This window comes from Pan troglodytes, chromosome 9 (assembly GCF_028858775.2).
Source record: "Pan troglodytes isolate AG18354 chromosome 9, NHGRI_mPanTro3-v2.0_pri, whole genome shotgun sequence".
Lineage (NCBI taxonomy): Eukaryota > Metazoa > Chordata > Mammalia > Primates > Hominidae > Pan > Pan troglodytes.
In genome coordinates this window covers 21,628,903-21,652,908 of record NC_072407.2, presented here as the reverse complement: position 1 = coordinate 21,652,908, position 24,006 = coordinate 21,628,903, and the positions used below count along the sequence as shown (strand labels likewise).

At 47.9% G+C, this 24,006-nt stretch overlaps 1 protein-coding gene across 1 annotated transcript in view; it reads right to left on the bottom strand.

Moving 5' to 3' along the window:
* Positions 1-24,006, bottom strand: part of OTOG (otogelin) — a 101,188-nt gene that overhangs the window by 55,072 nt on the left and 22,110 nt on the right. Inside the window, exons 15-24 of the mRNA XM_016920523.4 lie at positions 23,548-23,680; positions 22,446-22,623; positions 20,611-20,735; positions 19,515-19,727; positions 17,893-18,085; positions 16,175-16,249; positions 15,894-15,937; positions 14,284-14,437; positions 6,254-6,361; positions 1,276-1,414 (exon numbers count right to left, since the gene is read on the bottom strand). Of these exons, the coding sequence (XP_016776012.4) occupies positions 1,276-1,414; positions 6,254-6,361; positions 14,284-14,437; positions 15,894-15,937; positions 16,175-16,249; positions 17,893-18,085; positions 19,515-19,727; positions 20,611-20,735; positions 22,446-22,623; positions 23,548-23,680 (1,362 nt within the window). The remainder of the gene's footprint in view (positions 1-1,275; positions 1,415-6,253; positions 6,362-14,283; positions 14,438-15,893; positions 15,938-16,174; positions 16,250-17,892; positions 18,086-19,514; positions 19,728-20,610; positions 20,736-22,445; positions 22,624-23,547; positions 23,681-24,006) is intronic.

The following is a 24,006-nucleotide window of genomic DNA, read 5'->3' as shown; positions in this document are numbered from 1 at the left end:
GCATTGAATATTTTAAATGTATGTAGCTTTTTATACGGCAATTCTACTTCTAAGAACCTGGGGATACATCCACACAGGTATTCACTGCAGCATTTAAATATTGGAGACAACCTAAATGTCCATCGATGGGGAAAAAATAAAGCAAACTCGAGGGCATTATTTCTGTAGAATTCTACACAGCTGTTCAAAAGAAAAAAGTGTGTACCAACTATATGAAATCAAGTCCAAGGTATCCTCTTAAGTAAAAAAAGCACATTGTAGAATCTTATTCACATAAACTAAACAAAGTGTGTGTGTGTGTGTGTGTGTGTGTGTGTCCATGTCTCACAGAAAAATGTTCTTGCAGGATTCATCCCTGACTGGAATGGTTATTTAACAGGAGATAGGAACAGAAGAATTGGGAAGGGGAATATCTGTTTTTAATATACACCGCATTAACCTTTAAAACTTTTTAAATAAAATGAGGTCAATTATCTTCATCTTGTGGAGTTACTGCAATTATGTGAAAGACCCCAGTACAGTGCCTGCCCTATAGGTAGGATTCCTTCCATAAAAGGTTTTGTCATTGTTATTATTATATGTTATTTTTATTATTGATGTTACTCTTATAAGATGAGATAGGCTATTAGCAAACCCAAGGTCCCCTGGGTGACACTCCTCCACCACATCAATGCCCATTCCTCCTGGGGTAGGGATCCTGCCTTCACTGTGCCCCCCACATCACCAGTTTTCTTCCTCCAGGTGAGCCAAAAATTATAACCTGTGACTCCTTTAAGCACACCAACTCTCCAGTCAGATTTCTTGGTCAAACTTGACCCCAGCTCTACCACTGACTGCTGTGTGACCTTGGGCAAGTTACCTAACTTCCCTTAGCCTGAATTGTTACATCTATAACATAGGATCCATAAACTTTACCTTGTAAAGCTGCTGTGATATTTAAGTGAAATAATCCACAAAATATGGCTCAATATGCCCCTAGGTACATAATAAAGCTCAAAAAGCATTAGCTCTTGCTATTATAGACAGAAAAAAGCACTGGGACCCAACAGAGCAAGATTATAACGGTGAGCAGACAGGCAGTGTGGTATCTCAGGACTGGTGAGCCCCATCTGGCCCTGAGCTTGTGCCTCAGCACTTCTTCCAGTCTCTAGATAGCCCCACCTCAGGGCTTAGATCCCCGATCACCCAATTCTGCATCAAACTGGAGTCCAGAGCACCAGAGTGCCCTGACAGCTGTGCATGGAGCCAACTGGGCAGAAACATCCGGGAACTCACCTTGACCAGGTGCACTTTGCATGCCCCCACGAAGTCAAACGGGAGCCCATCAAACGTGCGGTAATGCCGGTCCCCATAGGCAGTGCAGGTGGAGGCGCAAGGGTGGAGGGTGCACTGGAATGAGCCCCGCTGGCACACACTGAAAAACACATGCCCAGACCAGCTCACAGGGCACACCCATCCCATACCTGAATACTCATGACAGAGCCATGGCTTATCGAATGCATGTGCACTGTGTCCCTCGGCAAAGAGGTCAACAAACACCAACCTCTAACAGGAGCCTGGAGGGCAGGATTGTGATTTCATGCAGGAGACACAGGGGCTCAGAGAGGTTATGAAACACAGCCAATAAATAATGGACCTGACATTTAACCCAGATCTATTTAACTCCAAAGTCTAGACTCCCTTTACCACTCCATTCATTCACTTACCCATTCATTCTACAAATATTAGGTGCCTACCATATCTCAGGTATTCTTCCAAAATTTTGTGATACATCAGTGAATAAAACAAAAAGAAAACCGTCTGCCTCTGGGAATGTTTATTCTAGAGGGAGAAGAGATACATTAAATAAAAAATAATAAGGCAGTGCGAGTATGTACTATAGTGCATTAGAAGGCAATGAGTGTTATGGGGGAGCAGGATACAGGTCACTGGGAATGCGGGTGGAGTGGGTTACAATTTTAAATAGGGTGGTTGGGGCATGTGTGAGTAGAGACACAAAGGAGGTGACAGAGTTAACTCCATGGGCATCTGTAAGAAGGGTATTTCAAATAAAGGGTACAGTCTCTCCAAAGTCTGTGGGGAACACTCGGGAGACAACATGGCTAGAATGGAGAGGGCAAGGGCAAGAGCGTAGAAGAGGAATTCAGAGGGGCAACGGAGGGTCATGTGACATGGGTCCAATAAGGCCACTGTAGGAAGGTTAGCTCCTGCTAGGAACTGGGGGGGGTGGTGGGCATTGGAAGACTTGATCATGGGAATGACACTGTGTGATTTATATTCCACTCTGGCTGCCGCACTGAGCCTAAGCTCAAGGGGGTCAAGGGGAAGCAGAAAGACCAGCTGAGTGGCTACTGCAGCACATCAGGGAAGAGATCACGGCAGCCTGGAGCAGGGTAACAGCAGTGGAAAGAGTGAGAAGTTGTGAGATTCTGGATGTATTTTGAAGGTAGAACCAAAGGGATTTGCAGACAGGTTGGATATAGGTAGTGGAAGACAAGACTCGAGGTTGACTCCAGGTTTTTTGGCCTGAGCAACTGGGAGAATGAAGTCTTCATCAACTCAGATGGGGAAGGCTGAGGGAGAAGCAAGTTTGAGGGGGAAGATCAGATGTGCTGTTCTGGACATGTTGAATTTGAGACCTCCATTAGACATACATATGGTGATGTCAAGTAGGCAGTTGGATGTGTGAGCCTAAGTTGAGAAGCATGGATTGGACTACAGGTAGAAATCTGGTAGTCCTCTGCCTAGGATGGGCCTTGTAGCCATGAGATTGGGAGAGTTCACCAAGGGAGTAAGTATAAATAGAGAGGAGGAGAGGTCTCTTGGGTTGCTCCAATATCAAGAGGTTGGAGAAGAGGAAGAACCAATGAAGGAAGCCGAGAAGGAACAGGAAGAGAGGTCGGAGGAAAAGCAAGAGGAGGTGGTGTCCCAAAAGCCACATGAATGGAAGTATCAAGAAGGAGGGAATAATGGAAAAGTGATTAACTGTGTCAAATGCTGCCCACAGGTCTAGGAAGGTGAGGACTGAGAAAGGCTAACTGGATATGGCAATATGGAAGTTACTGGTGACCTTAGTAGGAATAGTTTCGAAGGAATGATGGGGAAAATGCCCGACTGAAAGGGCTTAAAGGGGAACGGGAGAACAGAAAGTTGAAACAGCAAGTATTGAAAAAGTGTTCAGGTAGTTTTGCAATAAAAGGCGAGCAGAGAAATGGAGCAGTTCCTAGGAGGTTGGAAGTTTTTCAAACGATATATTTTTATGCAATAGGGATGAGCCAGTAGAGAATGCAAATTGTTTATATGGGAGAAAAGAGGGAGAGATGCTGCAGTGGTTCCCCTAGGTGGACAAGTGAGGAACTAGGACCCAAAGGACAAGCGAAGGAACTTCACTTTAGATAGGAACACGGACACTTAGTTCATCTGTTGTACGGGCAAAATACATGGGTACAGAGCCTGGAAAGTTCTCTTCTCATGGCTTTAATTTCCTCAGGGAAACAGGAAGCAGGATCATCAGCTGAGAATAAGAGGGGAGGAGGTGTCAGGGCTTTGAGGAGAGAGGAGAAAGAGTGGAATAGTTATCTAGTGGGATGAAAGAGCAAAGGAGACCCGGGAAATACAGTCCGAGAGCCCATCAGCTCTAAGGGTCTTTTCGACCCTTCTGAGCCCATGAATTTAAAACGAGAGCTGGCAACCGGGTTTTGCACATCCCTCCAGTCACATTCAGCTGCATGGATGCAGGTACAAAGGAAGTAAAGGTGTGGATGTCACCAGGGTTGTGGTTTTGCCAAACAAGTAGGGCAAAGCAGGAGGAGGAACAGAAGTGGGGCTAAACTCAAGGAAGTGATTATGGTTCTGGACCACAGGTTGAGGTAAAAGGGAAGGGGAGACATCGAGGGGGTGAGAGGCAGCAGAGAGGTGGTAGGGATCATGGATGAGAAATCCCTGTGGGGTTGCAGGATTGAGGGAGTCAGGGTATGAGAGGGAGTGGAGTAGAAAGACAGAAGGTGAGGTGAGACGCATTGGGATATGGGCTGGGTGAGTTGTTGGGAACGGCAAGATCTACAAGATGACTCCTCACTCCACTAGGGTGGAGAAAGATCTTTGGAAGAGAGAGGATGAAGAATCTGAGACGTCAGGAGATACTAGAAGCACCTCTAAACAGATACTAAAATCTCCAAGAATTAGGGAAGGAGTAGGGTTGGCAAGAGTCACAGAGCTCAGTGCCAAAATCTTTAGAAGTAAAGGGGCATGACCCAGGGCTCTGTGTCTGACAGCAACAACGAGGGACAGGCTCAGTCATGCACTGACTCCACGTGGCTTCCTAAGCCTATGTATCCATCCTGTCATTCACCCATCTACATGACCTACAACTCAGCCATAAATGCATAACTGCTGGAAATACTCCCACTGTAGCTGACCATGCTGCCAACCATGGCGACACGGAATGCAGAGCTGGGAAGGGATGGGCAGCCAGGCTCCATCCTGGTAAAGAGATCCCAGCAAATGCTCGAGTCACACCAGCGCAACACATCTCCAGCACCCACCTCCCCACGGGAGAGCAGCTGGAATCTGGGCCACAGTGGCAGGTCCTTCGAGGACAAATGTTAAGGTTTGTCCCTGTATTAGGAGGTAGAATTTTTACAACTGAGTTAAAAAGTAAAAACTTGCCCATCTATCTCCTAGTTTTCTATGGAAGAGAGGACATCCACCCTATGGCCAGTCAGCCTCTCCTATGAAGGCAGATGCCTCCTTGTGTCAGGGTTCCAAATCCTAAATAATCCCAGCTCTTCAGCCTTGGCTCCAGACTCCTTACCACCTCTGCCTTGGATCTGATTTCTGAGCACAAGGCACTCACAGGAGAGGATTCAATGTAACTCAGCTACCCCCTGCCTGAGGGTGAGGGTGCTGCTACAGGGGCTGGAGTCCAGGGAAGTGATGGAAGTGAATCCATCTCAGGGCCTGAGCACCCCTGGGCAAATCCAGGCCAGCCATCCCCAGTCTCTCACCTCATGTGCCTGGCATCCCTGGTCAGCTCTGGCTCACCACAGTCACAAAATCTCAAGAAAAAAAATGAGCACACAGCCTGTGCAGAGGTCTGTGTCTTAACATTATACCCAGGGACTTCTGGGGTCAGACAGCCAGGGCTCTGACCCTACAAGTACACTCTGATGTATCTGGAGAAACCGGCCTTGGAGCAGATGGGCTTGACCGTGACCCTGCTTCTATGGCCTTCCTCTAGGCCAGAGAAACGGGTGGTTTCAGTCCCAGCATGGGACAAGGACTGGGGGCCATGCTCCAGCTAGCCAGATGGGTCTCTGAGATAGAACGTCTCTGAGCTTCTCTGCTGGGCCCTGAAGTTCCAGTGCCAGGGGCTTCCTGCTCACCTCAGGCCACCCCTAGCTGGTTCTCCAAATTGGAACAGTGACTGGGTTTGCTCTCCAGCATCAGGGCACATTCATCGTTCCTCACCCCGTCCCCCAGCATTCTCTCTATCAGAAAGCTGAGTCTACCCACTGCCTACCCACCTCTGTGTGGCCCAGAACAGGCCCTGCAGAATTAACCCCGAGTCTGTTTCCACAGAATCCAATCCAGGGGCACACACTCCCACATATGCACACTTACATTACTAAACAAATACCCTCACACGTACTTTCATACACAAGAATGTACCTATTCACAGGCAAACACAATGCACATTTACACAGATATTTACACTCACATGTGAATACAAATATGTATAGCGATTAAACACATACATCCACACACTTTGCACATACATGTGCACACATTTTAAATGGATCCATATGCACAAAAATATATATAAACACACCTGTCTACATAAACAAATTTCTAATTGTATATATTCACTGACATACTGAGATTTGTGAATGCCTGCCTTTTTATATACATCCATGTACATGCATGTTCACATATGCACATGTGCATTTTGGATTTGCACTCACACTCATATGTTCATATAAATATGCAAACAAATTGCCATGGTTACAAATATGCATGTATACACATTCATATACATGACTGAACAAACATACTCATGTAAAAACAAAAATATTCCTTTGTATGCATATACTCCTATGTGTACACAAACCCCTATACCACACACAACACACAAACGCACAACATGAATACAAACATAATGAAACGGGAATGCTAGACTATACTCTTGATTATGCACCCATATCCATGCCCCCTCCCAGCAAAAAAGCAAAGCCTGCTTGGGACCCTCACTTACCAGGTATGGCAAGGAGACATCACCTGGTCCCCAGGGAAATACTCCTTCCCCTTCCAAGTGCAGGGGCACTCCTCTGGCAGGAAACATGCATCCCCATGTCTGAGCAGACTGTAGAGACACAGCAAGCAGGCGGTCAGGAGAGCACTCTTCCCATAGCTGCCATCTGTGGAGGACCCTGCCTCAATCTGGATGCTCGGAGGTGGCTCCCAGCATTTACCCTAGAAGAGACTGACTGTGTATTCACTCCCCATCCTGCTGCTGCTCAGTGAGGTTCAGAGGGACCTTGGTAACTGGAAAAACCAGTAACAGACTAGGCCCAGCCTGAGTCTCTGTCATCCATCAAGAAGCAAGGCTTATCTCTACCAGCCACAGCCCTACTGACCAGGTGGATGCCAGTTGCTCCTCAGGCACTAGTTGTATACTAATGAACAGGTCATGGATATGGGCGATGACCCTCCTACCCAGGTTGTTCATGGAGCTCTCAGACCACAGGCCCCAAAGCAGCAGCGCTGCTGTCTTCTAGTCTGGTTTCCATGAAATCTGAGCACTCCCAGGCCGGAGCCAAGGATGTCTCAGGGCACTTATTAAAGATCTCAGGCCATAGCATCACGCTAGATCAGGCATCAACAGGATACAGCCTGGGGCAGGGCTAAGAACACAAACTTTGGCAATAAATAATTTTTTGTTCAAATCCAGGATCTACCTGAAACAAGTTACTTAACCTTCCTATTTTATTTTTCAAAAGAATACAAGCACATGGGTTAAAGAGGTGAAAAGAAAGGGTGCTACAGGCATTATACTCAAAGGAGTCCCTTGTTAGTTGCTCCTGTATCCAGATTTTCTGCCTGGAAGCACTTTCTGGACTATAGTACAGGATGATGGAACCCAAGCACGGCACGATGCATCACTGAGGGGAGCAGAGAGAAAATGGGGTTGAGGGCTTCTGAAGTGGCCAGCATATCCAGGTCAGGATGTGAAATAGAAGGGATTAAAGTCAAAGTTCTAAATTAGAAATACAAGAGCAAACTAAATCCAAAGTAAGTAGTAGGAAAGAAATGAATATAAGAGGAGAAATTAGTGAAATAAAAAACAGAACAATAGAGAAAAATCAGTGAAACCAGATGCTGGTTCTTTGAAAAGACCAATAAAATCGACAAACCCCTGTCTAAACTGAATGATAAAAAGGGGGACAGGAATACTCAAATTACCAATATCTGGAACAAAGAGGAGATATTGCTACAGACTCTACTGATAGTAAAAGGAAAATAAGGAAATATGATGTACGATGTTAAGTGAATAAATTTGACAACTTAGATGGAATGGACAAATTTCTTAAAAGACACAAACTGTAAATATTCAGCCAATAAGGAATAGGTAAACTGAATTAGCCCAATATCTTTAAAGAAATTAAATTTGAAGTTAAAATTCTTCCAAGAATTTTAAGTGGTAAATTCTACCAGGCACTTAAGGAAGAAATAATACAAGTTTTAAACAAACTCTTCCAAAAATTGAAAAGGAAATCATACTTCCCAACTCATTTTATTAGACCAGCATTAATCTGATACCAAAACCAGACAAAAACATTGCAAGTATGGAAAACCACAGACCACAGAATATTAAATAATACATCAGTCACAACTGGGGTTTATCCCAGGAATGTAAGACTGGTTTAAGATTTTAAAAATCAACCAATGTAATTTGCAACATTTATAAAATAAAGGGAAAATATCATATGATACTCCAATAAATAAAATCAATTGACAGGCTTGGTGCGGTGGCTCATGTTTACAATCCCAGCACTTTGGAAGGCCAAGGTGGGAGAATCACCTGAGGCCATGAGTTCAAGACCATCCTGGCCAACATGGCAAACCCCCTTCTCTACTAAAAATATGAAAATTAGCCAGACGTGATGGCCCATGCCTGTAATCCCAGCTACTCTGGAGGTTTAGACATAAAAGTCAGTTGGACCTGGGAGGTGGAGGTTGCAGTGAGTCAAGATTGAGGCACTGCACTCCAGCCTGGGCGACAGATTGAGACTCTTTCCAAAAAAAAAAAATCAAATGACAATTCAATACCCATTTATTATAAAAAATTTGCAGCATAATAGAAATAAAAAGAAACTTCCCCAATCTGATAAAGATCATTTGCAAAAAAAACTACAGCAAATGTTAGAATTAATGGTAGAAGATTGACTACTTTATCCAAAACAAGACAAAGGCAATGATTTTTACTTCCATCACTTCTATTCAAAAGTATACCGTAAGTCCAATACAGCACAATAAGGCAAGAAACATGTGAGATGTAAAAATTTAAAATAAAGAAGTAAAACTATCTTTATTCACAGATGACATGATCACTTACTGAAATTCTAAAGAATCTACCCAAAGAAAAGCCACTAGAACTCATAAATGAATTTAGCAAGATTGCAGAATACAAGGTCAGTATGTGAAAATCGACTGTATTTCTATATTGTGGCAATTAAAAAACAGAAAATTAATAAAATAATACCATTTATAACATCAACAAAAACAGCAAATACCTATGAAAAATTCAATGAAAAATGTGTAAACCTTTACATGAAAACTATGAAATATTGCTAAGAGAAATTAATGAAGACCAATAAATAAGAAAATAATACCATATTTGTGGTTTGGAGGACTTACTGGTGTTAAGATGCCAATTCTCCCCAAATTGATCTATAAATTCAACACAGTTTCATTCAAAATCTCAGGGGCTTTTTTTTTTGGTAGAAATTGATAAGCTGATCCTAAATTTACTCGGGAATGCAAAGACCTAGAACAACTTTTTGAAAGAAAAGATAAAAGTTGAAGAACTCTCACTTCCTGATTTCAAGGCTTACTATAAAGCTCCATAAATCAAGAGAGTGGATATTGGCATGAAGACAGACAAATAGATCAATGGAACAGAAAAGAGTTCTGAAATATACCCACGTGTATACAGTCAATTAATTTTTCACAAAAATGCCAAAGCAATTACATGGGGAGAGGAAAGTCTTTTTAAAAAAATAGGGCTACAATCACTGGACGTCCATCAGAAATAAAATAAAATAAAACATACCTTGACTCCATTTTGCAACATGTGTAAAATATAATAATTTTAAATAGGTCATAGGCTTAAATGTAAAAGCTAAAATTGTAAAGCTGGCCAGTTGCAGTGGCTCCCACCTGTAATCCTAGCATTTTGGGAGGATTTCTTGAGGCCAGGAGTTCAAGATCAGCCTGGGCAACATAGCAAAACCCCCATCTCTACAAAAAATTTAAAAAATTTGCCAGGTATAGTGGTGCACACCTGTAGTCCTAGCTACTCAGGAGGCTGAGGCTTGAGCTAAGGAGTTCAAGGCTGCTGTGAGCCGTGATGGCACCACTGCACTCCTGCCTGAGCAGCAGAGCAAGACCTTGTCTGTAAAAAAAAATAATAATAATAAATTAATTATTTAATCCATTACATTTAATTGTAAAGCTCCTAGAAGAAAACATAGGAGAATATCTTTGCAACCTTGAGGACTAACTATAAAGAAAAAAATGATAAATTAGACCTCATCAGAAATGAAGGAGATTTTTAAAAGAAAAAAATTAGACATTATCAAAATTAAAAACTTTTCATCAGAAGTTTTTAGATACTTCAAGGCATGTTAAGTAAATAAATAGGCAAACACACATTGGGAGAAAATATTTGCAATACATATGCCTGACAAAGGACTTGTATCTAAAATACATAAAAAATTTTTACAACTGAATCAAATAAAAAAAGACCAAATTTAAAAATGGGCAAAAGACCAGAACAGACACTTCACAAAGAAAGATACACGAATGGCCAATAAGTATATGAAAAATTACTCATAGTCATTAGGGAAATACAAATCAAAGCCATAATGAGATAGGACCATGTACTTGCTGAAATAACAAAAATGGAAAAGACTGAAAACACCAAGTGTTAGTGAGGATGTGGAACAGTCAGATTCTCATATACTGGACATGTAAAATTGTCCAATCACTTTGGAAAACAGCTTGACAATTTCTTATATAAATATGAATCTACCCTAGGACCCAGCAATTCCACCCTGAAATGTTCATCCAAGGGAAATAAATAGCAACCTTAGTCAAAATAGTCCCAAACTGAAAACAACCCAAATGTCCATCAATGCTTGAGCAGATAAATAACTGTTTTCTTTTTTGAATCTTGAAAACTTTATTGCTGAGCTAAAGAATCCAGATCAAAAAGGTTTGTGAGTGTGTATGTGTGTGTGTTTGTATATATATGGATCTTTTTATGTAAAGTTCTAGAACAGGAATAACTACTATATAGTGACAAAAAGCCGGCCAGTGTTTGCCTAGCACTCACAGGGGTAGGATTGACTACAACGGAGTATGAGGGAAACTTTGTTGGTGATAGAAATGTTATATATCTTAATTATGATGATATATACATAGATGTCAAAATTCATCAAACCATACACTAAAAGTAGGTACATTTTATTATATATAACACCTTTGCAGATAAATAATTGTATATTCATACAATGGAATACTACCGGGATAGAAAAAGGAACACACTACTGATAGATGCAACAAGGTAGGTCAACCTCAAGAGTTAAGGAAGAGAAGCCAGGCCCAAAAGGGTATATAGTGTATGATTCTATTTACATGAAGTTCTAGAATAGGCAGAACCTATCTATGCTGATGTGAAGCACAGCAATGCTGGTGGGGGCGGAACTGGCTGGAAAGGACTGACGAAAGACTTGTATCTAGAATAGATAAATATTATATATTCACATTAGGGAATATATAGGGCGCCAACATTAGGGAATTTTCTGAGTGACAGAAATGTTCTATATCTTCACAGGAGTGTGGGTTACAAGCAGGTATCAATTTGTCAAAGCCTAACACACGGTATACTTAGGATCCATGTAATTTACTGTATATAAATTATGCAACACTTCCTAAAAGGAAAAAAAGAAAAAAGAGTGAGGCATCAAAAGCTCACTGGAGGCTCCTTATTTAAGGAGGACCAACCATTTTGTTGAGAAACTCCCAAAATGTCAGTTTCTGTTGTATTTTTCTATTGGCCCAGCCAATTTTCAAGGGAAGAAATCTCTGTCATCTCTGGGCTGGGAGGCGAATGTCTCCATTTGCTGGGATTCCACTTGCTTTTCACTGAATCTCCCTGTTTCCACGATGCATCTCACCCCTCCTGGTGCCTCCAAGACCAAAGTCTCTGATTTGGTTTCTCTTGAAACTCTCCTTTCTCCTGCTGGATGGGGCTGGAGCAGTGGTGTGCCCGCAGCAGGAGCAATAGGGGATCTGGAGGCCAAACTCCTCCTTGCACAGACTTGCAACCCAACCTCCTGTCTCCCTCCCCCCACACCCCCTTCTATTTATTCCTCTTGGATGAACTCTTCAGGGTGAACTGCTGGGTGCTCAGGTAGATTCATGTTTATATAAGAAACTGCCAAATTATTTTCCAAAATGCATGTACTATTTGTTTCTCCTTGGCCTTCCCCTCTGCAAGGCCACGTTCCTTCTTCAAAAACTACTGATCTTCCACTCTTCTCTCTTTGTCCCTGGGGATTTATACCTTTTTACCCCATTATCATTTCACTGTGGTTGTGGGAGGAAGCAGGAAAGAAAAAAAAGCACATGCTTAATTCACTACATTTTACCTGAAGCCACTTAACCCTTCTAAGCCTCTGTTTTTGTGCTTAAAACAGGAATAATGACACCTTCCTCCCAAGGTCATTATGAGAATCTTACAGGCCTGGGCACACTGCCTATCACCTAGTAGAAACACAATAAATATTGGTCTCTTGCCCCTCTCTCCCCATAATTGCATCAGACACCAGTGAAGGGCTGGCTCACTGCCTTCCTTCTTCAGCCCCAAGCCTTGTCTCCAGCCACTTCTTGAGAGGTCTTCTCTGTTGCCCACCATCCATTACTCCCTCCTTGCTCTTAGCAGACCTGTCTGCATCTCTGAGCACCTGCTGTGTGCCCATAATGGGGAAGAGCATGCAAGGACTCAAGGCTTTGGCCTCGGTCTTCAAGGTGCCTTCAATTTGCAAAGTACCCTCTCTTTACCTTGTAGGGGACCTTCTCACTCCAGGGACCCCTCAGGGAGGTTATTTGCAAATGCATGGGATCCAGATGAGAAGAAACAATGCTATCTGCTCACATAGAGTGTTTACTCTGTGCCATTTTACAAATGAAGGAGCTGAGGTTCAGGGTAATTAATTAACTCAGTTAGGAAGTGGAAGAGCCAGGGTTCAAGCCTGACTCCAGAGTCTGTGCTCATTGTGCCTCACTGCCTAGTGGCCCCAGGGCCCTTGGCTCAGACCCTAGATTCAAAGAAATATGGAGGCACACAGACAGCCACAGACTGTTCTTTGGAGATTCTTAGATACATCATTGAGAAGGGCATGGTGGCCAGACAGTCGGAACTCTCATACACAGAGGTGATCATGGGTCCCAAGGGTCCTAGGCAGGGGTTGTTAAGGATGGTTGGGCATCTTTGGGAGCCCTGTCCCAGCAAGAGGATGTTCCAGGATGGTAGGAAATGCCTGCCCTTCCCTTACAAATTGAGACTGTACCAATTTCACTTTGACAAGCCCCTGAGGCATGTGTGTAAGCTCCTTAGAGGGCCTTTGATACAGCACGCAATGGGTCATTGGCCAAACTGAGCCCAGAGCCCAGTCTCCCGGTCTCCAGTCCAGCGCCCCTTCCACTGTGTCTCTGTGGCCTTGCTACTACTCTTGGCAGTGAGTGACCCTTGGTTCCTGACCCGAGACACCCTGGCTTTTCCTGACCTCAGGCTGAGAGGCAGGCTGTGCACCCAGGATGGTGTCACAAGCGGCCTTCAGTGACAAAGATACTCCTCAAATGCCACTCCAGGGCCCAAGTGGCAGCAGGTGGTCAGGCCTAGGGTTGCTTGCAGGTTCTCTTTCAGACACTTGCCTGGAAGGGGCAGGCTTACAACCCACATTATGATATCTATATAGATGACCATCACGGACCTCATGTGCTCTGGGCCAGCGGCTGGGCTTGGAGTAAGGAGACTTGGGTTTGAGTCCTGGCTCTTTGGGCACCACTTCCCTCCACCCTTCCCCTGGCCTCGGTTTCTTCACCTGCAAAATGGGAATCATGGTCCTCCCCTCCTCTCTACCATGGATGCGCTGAGACTGAAGGAGGTAATAACATGGAAGTGTCTTAGAAGCAGTAAAGCTCCAACTGACTGTCCCCTCCCCTTCCTACCCTAGAAGCCCTGATCCCCATGTCATTTTCCTTGGCTTTCAGGCCTGGGTCACGACTCCCAGGTGACCACTAATCTCTGCATAAGCTGAAGGGCACAGCCGGCTGTTGCCAAGCCATGGGATGAGGTGCCAGCTGTCTTCTCAGCCCAGACCTGGGAATGAGAATGGGCAGAGCTCGGTGTCAGGCCCTGGGCCACGTCGGTGTACAGAGCCCACACAAGGCATGCCCACAGAGCCTGACTCTTGCAGCTCTCACAGCTTTAATGGCAGGGTTTTGGGGACCTGGGAATGAGATAGTTTTCTCTGGGTGGGGTCTTCTTTTTTTAATATTTTAGGGGCACCAGCCCTCCTCCTGAGGGCTCTGGTCAGAACAGTGCAGAGGAAGAGGTTGAGAGCTGAACTTGAGTTTTCTCTCCAGTGGCCTCCAACCCACTGCAGTGCCCAGCGTGCCAGACACCCCACTCAGTGCTTCCACTGAGTGAGCTCACTGATTCCTCACAGTAGCCTGTTAAGGTGGTAGGCCTGATGATGGTTCCATTTCACAGATGAGCGGCCAGGGCTCTCCCTCCTCCAGCCCACACTCCAGGCTGGATCCCCAGCCTCTCCTCTTTCCCAGACTCCTCTCTGGCCATTACGGCTGTGGCTGGCCAGCCTGGGCCAGTGCCTTCCTACAAGGCCACGTGATGTTCTCCCTGCCCCCACTCCACCCTGTGGCCCTTGGTTCTGCCAGCCTTCAGAGTCACGGTCCCACGACACCATGGGTACTTACCCCTGGGGACAGGCGCAGCCCGAGAGGCAGGGGCCACGGGCTGACATGCTCAGGTTCAGCAGTTGCTGCTCACACGTCCTCTCCCTGCTCAGCTCCAGGTCCGTGTGCAGGTCGCTGCAGTTCACGAAGACCTGGCCTGCTGGGCAGGCAGCAGCTGGAAGAGAAGAAGATGGGAGCGGAGGCCCTGGGGCCTCAATGGGCTCCTGGGCTACAGGGGCAGCAGCTGGAGGATGGAGGGAGAGATGGGTTCGGAAGTCTCCTCCCGCCCTGGTCGCTCCTGGGCATTGCTTGGTTTCCCAGATACGCCTCACAGAGGGAGGGGTAGATGTGTGCTGTCTGTCACACAATAAGACCGCGGCCACCAGGACCCATCTCTGCATGTCCTCCATACCAGACTGCTCCAGGCGCTTCCCCTGCATCATCATATTGAATCCTGCAACAACTCTAGGAAGTATTATTGTCCCCCATTTTCCCAAATAATGGAGTGAAGCCACTTCTCCTCCTCCCCAAAGTCACCATAAAGTGAGAAGTGCCCCAGAGGGACCAGGAGCAGGGCTAGAAAGAGGATGACCAATCAGTGTGGCAGGGGGGCCAGAGGACTCTGAACGACAAGGACAGTCACGGTCCTGTTACCACTATTTCTGTGACAAGAATGCACCCTCTCTCCCTGAGCCTTCCATAAGGTCTGCCCCGCACATTCACACTGTGTGAGTGATCTTTTTAGGAAAATTAATAAAAAGGAGCTGAGTTCCATGCCCAGGCTGGGATGAACCAGAGAGAAAGGAATAGGCACAGGAGGTGAGATAAAAGTCCCAAAGAGCCAGAAATCCAAAGCCAGAAGTGACCAAAGGAAAAGCGCTTCCAGAATTAGACACAAAACATGGGGAGGATGCAGGAAACTAGGTTATATGCCAAAGAGGAAATGAAGGCCCAGAGAGGTAAAGTGGGTTGCCCAGGGCTGCACAGCTAGTGAGTGCCGGGGAAGATTTGAACCCAGGCTGGATGATTCTGGAGGCCCTGCTCCTAACCACCTACTGTATGATTATTCTCCAATCCCTTCCTCCACCCCAGGAAGCCCTCCCTGAATGCTCCAGCCCCCAGGCCCTACTCCACCTCACAGCCTCTCAAAGGTTGACCCCCCCCCAACCACTGTTCCACCCCATCCCTATCTCTGTTGCCTAGGAGGGTCTCAAAAGCCCAGGCTGTCCTGCCCACCTCTGTGATCCCACACCTAGCATTGTCCTGGGCAGAGTCCGCCTCAGTAGATACATGACAGCTCAGACAGAAAACATCAGGACCCAAAGGAAGTCAGGAAACTGCCCAGACACCCAACGTGGTTGCCCCAGATCATTGCCCTGAAGGAAGACAAAGTCTCAGCCTCTCCTCTGCAGGCAGCAGAGACAGCCACTAGGGTGGGGCTGAGGCTGGGACAGGGCTTCAGGTGCCATCCTCCAAGCTGGAGTCTTTGCCAAGAGGGCAAGGAATACGGAAGGCCCAAAGTAGGGCAAAACCTGGAGTGGGCTTGCCACAGCCTGATCAGTGCTCCACTCCCCACTCTCCTTTACCATGTGGAGCCCCCAGAAGGGCCCCACCCCTCCAGCCACCCTTACCTGGGGCTCTGCTATCACAGCTCATGACTCCATCTTTGCAGTGGCTGCAGAGAGAGACGGGCCCTGGGGTTAGCCGACCCAGTCACTGCAGGACCCAGACACCCCATGTCGCTGCACTCGGGTCACTGCAGAGTTCAGAAAGACACCCTCACTCACTTCCCCCTCCCTGCACAGAGCAGGGTTGGGTGTCCCTTCACAGAAAGTTCCATCAGCTGCACTGTCTTCAGTCAGCAGCCTCCCTTTAAAGAGAGGACAAGAAGGCTGCTACCTACAGAGCTCACCAGTGGCCCAGGGATGGGATGTCACTGTCTCCGGGGGGATAGTCCACTCCCTGGAAGTGGCAGGAGCACTGGTTCCTATAAAAAAATGGGAGCAAAGAAAGGTGAGCAGGCTCAGGAGCTAGGGCAGAGACTGCCAAGGACAGGGACCCCACCCTCAGCCAACCAGGTGCATAAGGACACAGGGAAAAGTAATGGTATCTACAGTGACATGTGACACATCTCCAGCAAGCAGAAAAGCCAGCCTGACACCAGGGATAGAGGTCACGGCTGGGTCCCAGATTCAGAGCCATGCACCAAGCTTAGACAAGGAGTCACTGGTCTCCACACACTCCTGCAGCCAGCCTCATTTGGACCGAGGAAGGGAGGGGCAGTAAGAACAGGAGCACAGCTCCTGAGCCCATGCCATGTCAGGAACAGGGCAGATATTCAGCTGGTGCTGCATCCTGGCGCAGGTGTCCTGGTCACTCACGCCCAGCATCTATTCCAATTGCTCAGTGCCTGTGCTGCACTGGTTGTTAAGTACATTGACCTCTGGCCAGGGACACCCAGCCAGGCCCTCTGCATACATAATCTCATTGATTCTTCGCAGGGGTTCTGTAAGGTAGGGATTCTTATGCTGTCTTTCTTCTTTTGTGCAGGTCATCTAAGGGCAAAGGCTATGTTTCCTCCTCACACAGCTCCCACAGAACCTGCCGATTATAGGCACATGCAGGTCTTGGAGCAGGGCAGTGAGTTACGGACAGGACGCCGAAACTCTTCCAGCTCCAGTGCTGCTCAACAACCACCTCCCTCTCTATATATAAGCCACACAGACCCCTTTCATTGGCAACACTCAACATCAAGGGGTGAGAGCCTCCAGGCACACATCTGGATCTCAAGGGAGGATTCTGTAGTTTGGGAAGGCCTATGAGTGATTCCTACTTACCCTAAAGGGGCCTCTCTCCAGCCCTGCCACCATTTGAAGACCACCAGTCAAATGTGTATCATTTTACAGACGGAGAAACAGAGGCCTGGAGGGGACCAAGGACCTTGCCAGTCGCCCCAGGATCACGTGGGGTCGCTGCCTCCCACTATCCTCCTGCTGCTCTGCCCTCCAGCTACACTGAGAACAAGCTGGGCCTTGGGCCACCCCCTCTTCCTGGAGCCCCCTTCCTCACTCCCTCAGGTCTCTGCTCAGACCTCACCTCCGCAGAAAGGCTTTACTTCCAGGCCCACCTCAAGTAACACACCAGGAATGGGACTCCCTGCTCTCACTCTGCCTTACGTGGCTCAACAGCTCTTGTTGCCACCTGTCCATTAAGTGTCTGTTCATTTATGTGTCTGTCTTGCAACCCTAGAATGTGAGCTCCCTGAGGGCTAAACTCTGCTTTGTTCATTGCTGAATTCCCAAGCCCTAGAAATGTCTGGAACATACCAGAAAGTCAACAAATTATGTGGAAGGAGAGGGGAATGAGGAGAGAGAGGGCCCTTGGGCTCTGTGGGGTTGTTGTGTCTTGTGAGGAAGCTGCTAGAATGGCCCAAAGGCCAAGGCTGAGGAGAGATCTGGGAGGGAGGCCCCAAGGAGGGAGCCCACCCACCTTACCCACCAAGGTCTGGCCTGCAACTGTGAGGGGAAGGAGGGACACAAGAGGCCCAGCCAGGTTCCCCAGTCTCAGATGCCCTGGAGACCCCTGGCCTCACCTTCCCACCCGACTCAGAGATCAAGCTGACCCACTCACCGGGGGACACAGAGGTCAGCCTGGGTGTCCAGATAGGTGTCCGGTGGGCAGGCACAGCCCTCCACACACTCGTCTCTGCTCAGGTCATCGCCACCATCAACCCCACAGGCCTCAGGGCTGGCCAGGTCCTGGCAGGTACGTCCACACGGGGCCACGCAGGGGCTATACTCCTTGGAGGCCTCACAGGACAGTGCTGCAGTGAGGGAGGGGGGGTGCATGCTTTGTCTCCCTCATCCCCACAGTTATGTGGAGTGGGGCTGTCATTCTGATGAGGAGAATGGAGATCCAGAGAAGTTCAGACATTTGCCTGAGGTCACACAGCAGGTCAAGGTCAGAGGCAGGATTTGAACCCAGGTCTGACTCCAGAGTCCCACTGCCTACCAATACACTGGAACGGCAAAGCAGCGGGTGGGTCCTTCTACCAAGTTCAGCCTGGAAAACCACTGGCAGGTCCTTTCCTCCAAAAGGCATTCCTCTGAGGCAGTGACATTGGGGAAGGGGTAGAGATCACCACCTGCTAAGGCCCTGCACCCACCCCGTAACTCACACATAGACACATGCACAAGCCCAAGTGTGTGGACACACACACACACACTCCTACCCCCTCACTCCCCTGGCTGTGTCACACACAGGTTGTGGATATCAACTGTGCTCCCTCTAGCAGCCTGTTTTGCTCCCTTTGTCCCAAGACTCAAGACTGCCCTCTCCTTGTGTGGCCACTGTCCCACTCCCCCCAGAGTCTCCTACACTCTGTGGGATACAGTAGATCCACTGAGACCATCCAGTTCAGCTGTTCTCAACCCAGGCTGCACATCAAAGCCACCTGGGGAGCTTCTGAAAATGCTGATGCCTGGGCCCCACTGCCAGATGTGTTGCCTTCGTTGATACTCGATGTGGCCCAGATGTGTGAATCTTTTGAAAGCTCCTATGGTAACTCTAATATGCAGCCAGGATTAAGAACCAGTGGGCCTGTCCAATCCCTTCTGGGGAAACTTTGGTTCAGAGAGAATCAGGGCCCTGCCTAGGGACACACAGCAAGTCACCTGCAGGGCTGGAATAGAACTCAGGCCTCCTGACTCCCAGTACAGTGCCCTTTTCATTTATTCAACAAACATTTGCTAAAAGCTTACTGAGAGTCAGGCCTTGTGCCAGAGCTGGGGACACAGAGGTGATGAAGACATGGGAAGGAGCATAGCCCAGGGTCAGGGTAGGGACGGGTAGGGGCTGGCTCATGATATTGAAGTTGTGTGTGTACTCAAACCCCAGGGCAACAGCCAGTGGTCTTTTGAAAGGTGCAACGCAAGGTGGCTCTGACTAGGGTGGCGGAGGTGGTGAGAAGTGGGTGAATTTGGGATTAACAGGACTGACAGGACTTGAGATGGACTGGAAGTAAGCGTGACAGAAGCAGTCCTGAGTCACAGGTCCCAGGTGTTATGCCTGAATGATGGAGGGGATGGGGGCCCTTGGCAGAGATGGAGGGTGCAGGAGGAGAAGCAGGCTCTGGGTGCAGTCAGGCTGGAGGAGACTGGAGGGCATCCCAGTGGAGAGTTTCAGGGGCAGGGGACACTCAGATCTGGAGCTCTGGCTCCTCCAGCTCAGCCTTACATGGGTGGGGCACTCACCACAGGCTGGCAGGCGGGCGCGGAAATCAACGGGGAGCCCGTGGCGCCGGCACAGGTGGGCGTAGTGGGCCAGCGTGGCGCACAGGCAGGGCTGCCCGCAGCGGCAGGCATCCCTGCGGCACTGCTCAAAGTAGGGCACGGGGCTCAGGAACGCAGAGCAGGGCGCAAACAGCTCCCCCGTGAGCACACTGCAGGCCTGCACTGAGTAGGAGGCTGGGGAAGGAAGAACAGGAGCCAGGCAGTCAGGGGAGTCAGTCTACCTGGTGTCCCAGGATCAGCCTCTCTCCCTCCCCATGGCTCAGGGGTGTGTGTGTGTGTGTGTGTGCACATGCAGTACGGATGTAGGCAGCCACTTCAGCGTACAGCTGGCTGGGAAGGTATGGGTGTGGTTTAGTACATCTGGGTGTGAATATGCGGCTTGACAAAAATCCCTGGAGCTTACATTCTGGTCAAAGGAGACAGTCACTAAAAAATTAATATACAAACTTCAAAGGTGAAGAAGGTAAGAAGCGAGAGAAAGCTAAGAAGCAGCATGGGTGTATGAGTTAGGCAGGAGGGGCAACTGCAATTTGAATTCAGGCAGTCAGGAAGGCCTCAGTGAGGGAGTGAGGTTTGAGCACAAATCTGAAAGAAGTGAGGAACTGAGGCATGTGTGTGTCTGCAGAAACAGCATTCCAGACAACTGCCAAGTGCAAAGGCCTGGAGAGGAGAGCAGTCCTGACTGTGTAGAAAGAACAACAAGGAGGCCAGGGCAGCTGGGGCACCGCAGAGGGCGGTGAGAGTAGGAGGTGAGAAAGGGGGCATGGGCAGAGAGGGTGGGGCCTGGTGGGGCCATGGGGCTGACTTCCGCTTTTGCCCTGAGATGGAGAAGCCAGTATAAAGGTGTGTGTGTATATCTGATAGTGGAAGAATATGAGGCTTCCTGCCTGCCTGGCCCTCACTGTCTCTCTTTTCCCCTCCCTGCTGCTCCTCCTTTTCTTATCACTCCTACAAATTTGGCCAGCACTCTCCTGCCCGGAGTTCCCTTTTCATCTCTCTCAAAGCAGTCCTCCCCACCCCACTCAACCATGCTTCTCCTCTTCCCCCACCAACTCACCGGCTTGCAGGTGCACATCGCAGGGGTCCAGAGGGGAGCCAGGGACCAGCGGGGAGCAAGCAGAAAGTGTTTTCCAGGAATTGCCAAAAAGTTGTGGGGTGCTCTCAGGTACACCCACTGGAGACCTGCAGCCATGTCATAGCCATATTCACACACTTGCCCATGTGGACTTAGGGGGCACAAATAGCATAGATCCAGGTAACACCTACTTGCTCATATACACACACAGTCATAATCTACACATCCATATACACACACTCAGAGGAGCACGTGTACTCACCCAAATATGTAACATGTATACGCACACACTCTCGACACACACACAGAGCACTAATATATGCCAGACATGCATATAGCCAAAGTGGTCCACACAGCCACATTCAAACACATAGAATCATGGATGTACACATGCATGCGTGCACGCACGCACACACACACATACACGCAGACACACAACATTTAACAGGCCCCAAAAGGGCTCAAAATGGGCTAGGATTGTACACTTGGGGCGGGGAATGAATATGGCTTCATTCCCCACCCCCAGCTCTTCAGGTCAGAAAAAGAAACAGGGACATCATGAAGAGTATCAAACACCATGGGGGTAAGACTTTTCCTCCCCCTTTCTCCATGGGCAGTTACTGAAAACTCCTTGGCTTGCCCTTTGGCTCTCTCAGTAGGAAACCGTCATACAAGAGGCAGTGAAGGGAGGAAGGGGGATGAGCATGTTTCCTAGACATCACAAGTCTCCAAGAGTCACCAAACCCAGGTGTAGGTGTTGAGCAGAGGGAGGTCATGGTCTCTCTGGGGGGCAGGTTCTGCCTGGCACCCACCATGCCCAAATATTGTTCTGGGGCAATGAGCACACTCATATTATGTAGGGCAATATTCCTACCCAAAAGTTACATTTAGGAAAGTGGCAAACAGCTTACACACTAAACCAAGGTCTCCCCCTACTATTTGGCCAGCTACCCTAACATCTGCCCTACTAGGCAAAGCATAGTAGAATGCCACAGTTTTAAATATATATGCATTGAAAAGCTCTGAGCTTTATTTTGTTCTTGTTCTTCGCAGCAAATCTGAATTCTCTGTTTTGGCTAAAGAATGCCTCCCCTGTTTCCTTCTGCATCCCCTAATGTGTGGAACTCGAAGGACTGGCCAGGATCTCCAGCCTTTAAAATCAACCCTTTGTTCTCCTTTCAAGGAACCTTCCTAAGTTCCTAACCTACGTCTGTGCCCAAATATGTCAGCTCACAGAAAACAGCCTTCCCCTGAATATTGGGAGGCTCACGGGGTGCAAACTCAAGAGCCTTCAAGGACCAGGTAGGAAAGGCACAAGGGTTAGACTGGCCTGGTGGGTTAGAAAGTGGGAATGTTAGTGTTCTTGGCTCACTAGGGGCTTACACTCACCTAAAGGTGGTGTCCACCTCAATTAAAACAAACAAAACCATGAGCCAAATCAGTCAGTCTGAGGTCCCCGGTTTTAAGACCTCATTCTAAAACAGCATTTCTCAAGGTGTGGCCCATAGACCTCCCATACTGGAATCTCAGAGGTGCTTATCAAAAATAGGATTCCTGAGTCCACCCTAAATCTTGGGGAGCGGGACTCAGGAATCAGTGTTTTAATAAGCTCCTGAGGTGATGCCACACATAGAGGACTGTGAACCGCTGCTTTAAAGAAACATAATTAAATTTAAATGTAGAGAAATCAATAACTAATGGTGCATGCTGGGCACAGTGAAGGCCCACGGGAGAGACATTTAGGCAGTGCCTCTAGATACCCAGCCCTAAGGGGCCCATTTCCCCTCTTCTTCGGGTTCCGTGGCAGGGCTACGTACAGGAAGTCGTCCTGCGTGTTGCCATTGAAGGTGCCGCAGAGGCCCACGGTATCCTCCACCCATCGCTGGTCCACCTGCAGGTACAGTCGGAGCCCTTCACGGTCGTAGAGCACCCGCACGCCCACGTTCGTCCTCACCCGCAGGAACACGGAGGACAGCCTACGGATCTCAAAGGCGTCTGGGCACAGAATCCAAAAGGGGAGAGTGGGAGGGCAGCCAGTACACACCCCGCCCACCACCACCACCTGCCTGGCGCGCTCAGACTCCCACGCCCGGCCCAGTCTTCGCCCCCTGCCTGCCTGCCTGCCTGCGTGCCTGCCATGAAGCTGGTTTGGGGAGGCTTGAGGAAACCCTGTTCAGTGATGAAATCAGGACCCAGAGATAACTTCCCACTGCAGCCTGGGCTGAGAAATTTTTTTTAGCATCAAGTGCCAATTAAAGCTTTGCTCCCACTAAGGAACTGGTACATGTTTCCTCCTCTAGCAGAAGGAGGATTCTGTAACTACCCATTCTCTTCACAGTGGCCACAACACAGTTTTATTATGGAAGCTCATGATACAATTTTAGATTCAAGTGTAACAAATTTAAATTTTAGATTTTATTGTAGAACATTTTATACCCTTTATGGTTTATATTTATTTCTGCAGCCTGTTGACACCCAGTGCATCCCCACTCCTCCCAACCTTGAGCCCCTGTTGTTGTTTTTCTTTCTTTCTGGTGCCAGGTTTTTATTTCTTAATCGTTTTGCCATTTTTGTTACATGTGTTTCTTATGAGCTACATATAAGTTCCTTGTGGAATCAGACAGTATAACAAGTAGTTAATAAACAAGTTATGAGAGTCAGGATGGGAAACACCCATGTATATGTTCATGTTAGGAGAAGCCATCATACTACTAGGAAGCCCACTGTCCTGTTGAGGTGGGACAAAGACACGTTTTTGGAGTCCACATTTTTGTAACCAAAGTGTCCCCTATCCTGATCTACCCAGTACTAGAATATGAGTTTTTGCCAGGGTAGCAGTGCTTTTAGCCAGAGGATCCTGGGAAGAGAGGTCCAAACCCTCAGTTCCCAACTAGGTCTGTTGTCCACCCCAAACCGTACCATCTGTGTATGGCGGGATGATCTTGTACTGGTCAAACAGAAGGACATCCCCTGCCTGGGTCAGGGTCACCTGCCTCCGAGGGTCCTGGTGCAGAATCACTGACACTGACTGGACACAGGCTCCATCTTGGTTCTGGAGAGATAGAAAGGTCAATGGGGCAGTGTTGGTCTGACCCTCCTGCTGGATACAACAGAGCCCTCTAGGGACAGAGACCCCAGCCCAGCTTGAGAGACAGTTTCCTCAGAATGACAGACAGAGCCCCAAAGATATCAGGGATCATCCAACCAAATACCCTTGTCTGGGAATGGGCAGGCAGAGGCTCAGGTTGGAGAAGGTTAGTAGCAGAATGCGATAACACTAATAAAAATGGTAGTCAACTCTCAGGTTATCTAAAGACACAGAGCAGAGATGGAACCCAGATGGCCCAGAGTCCAGCCTGAGAAACACTGGCCTCCCCC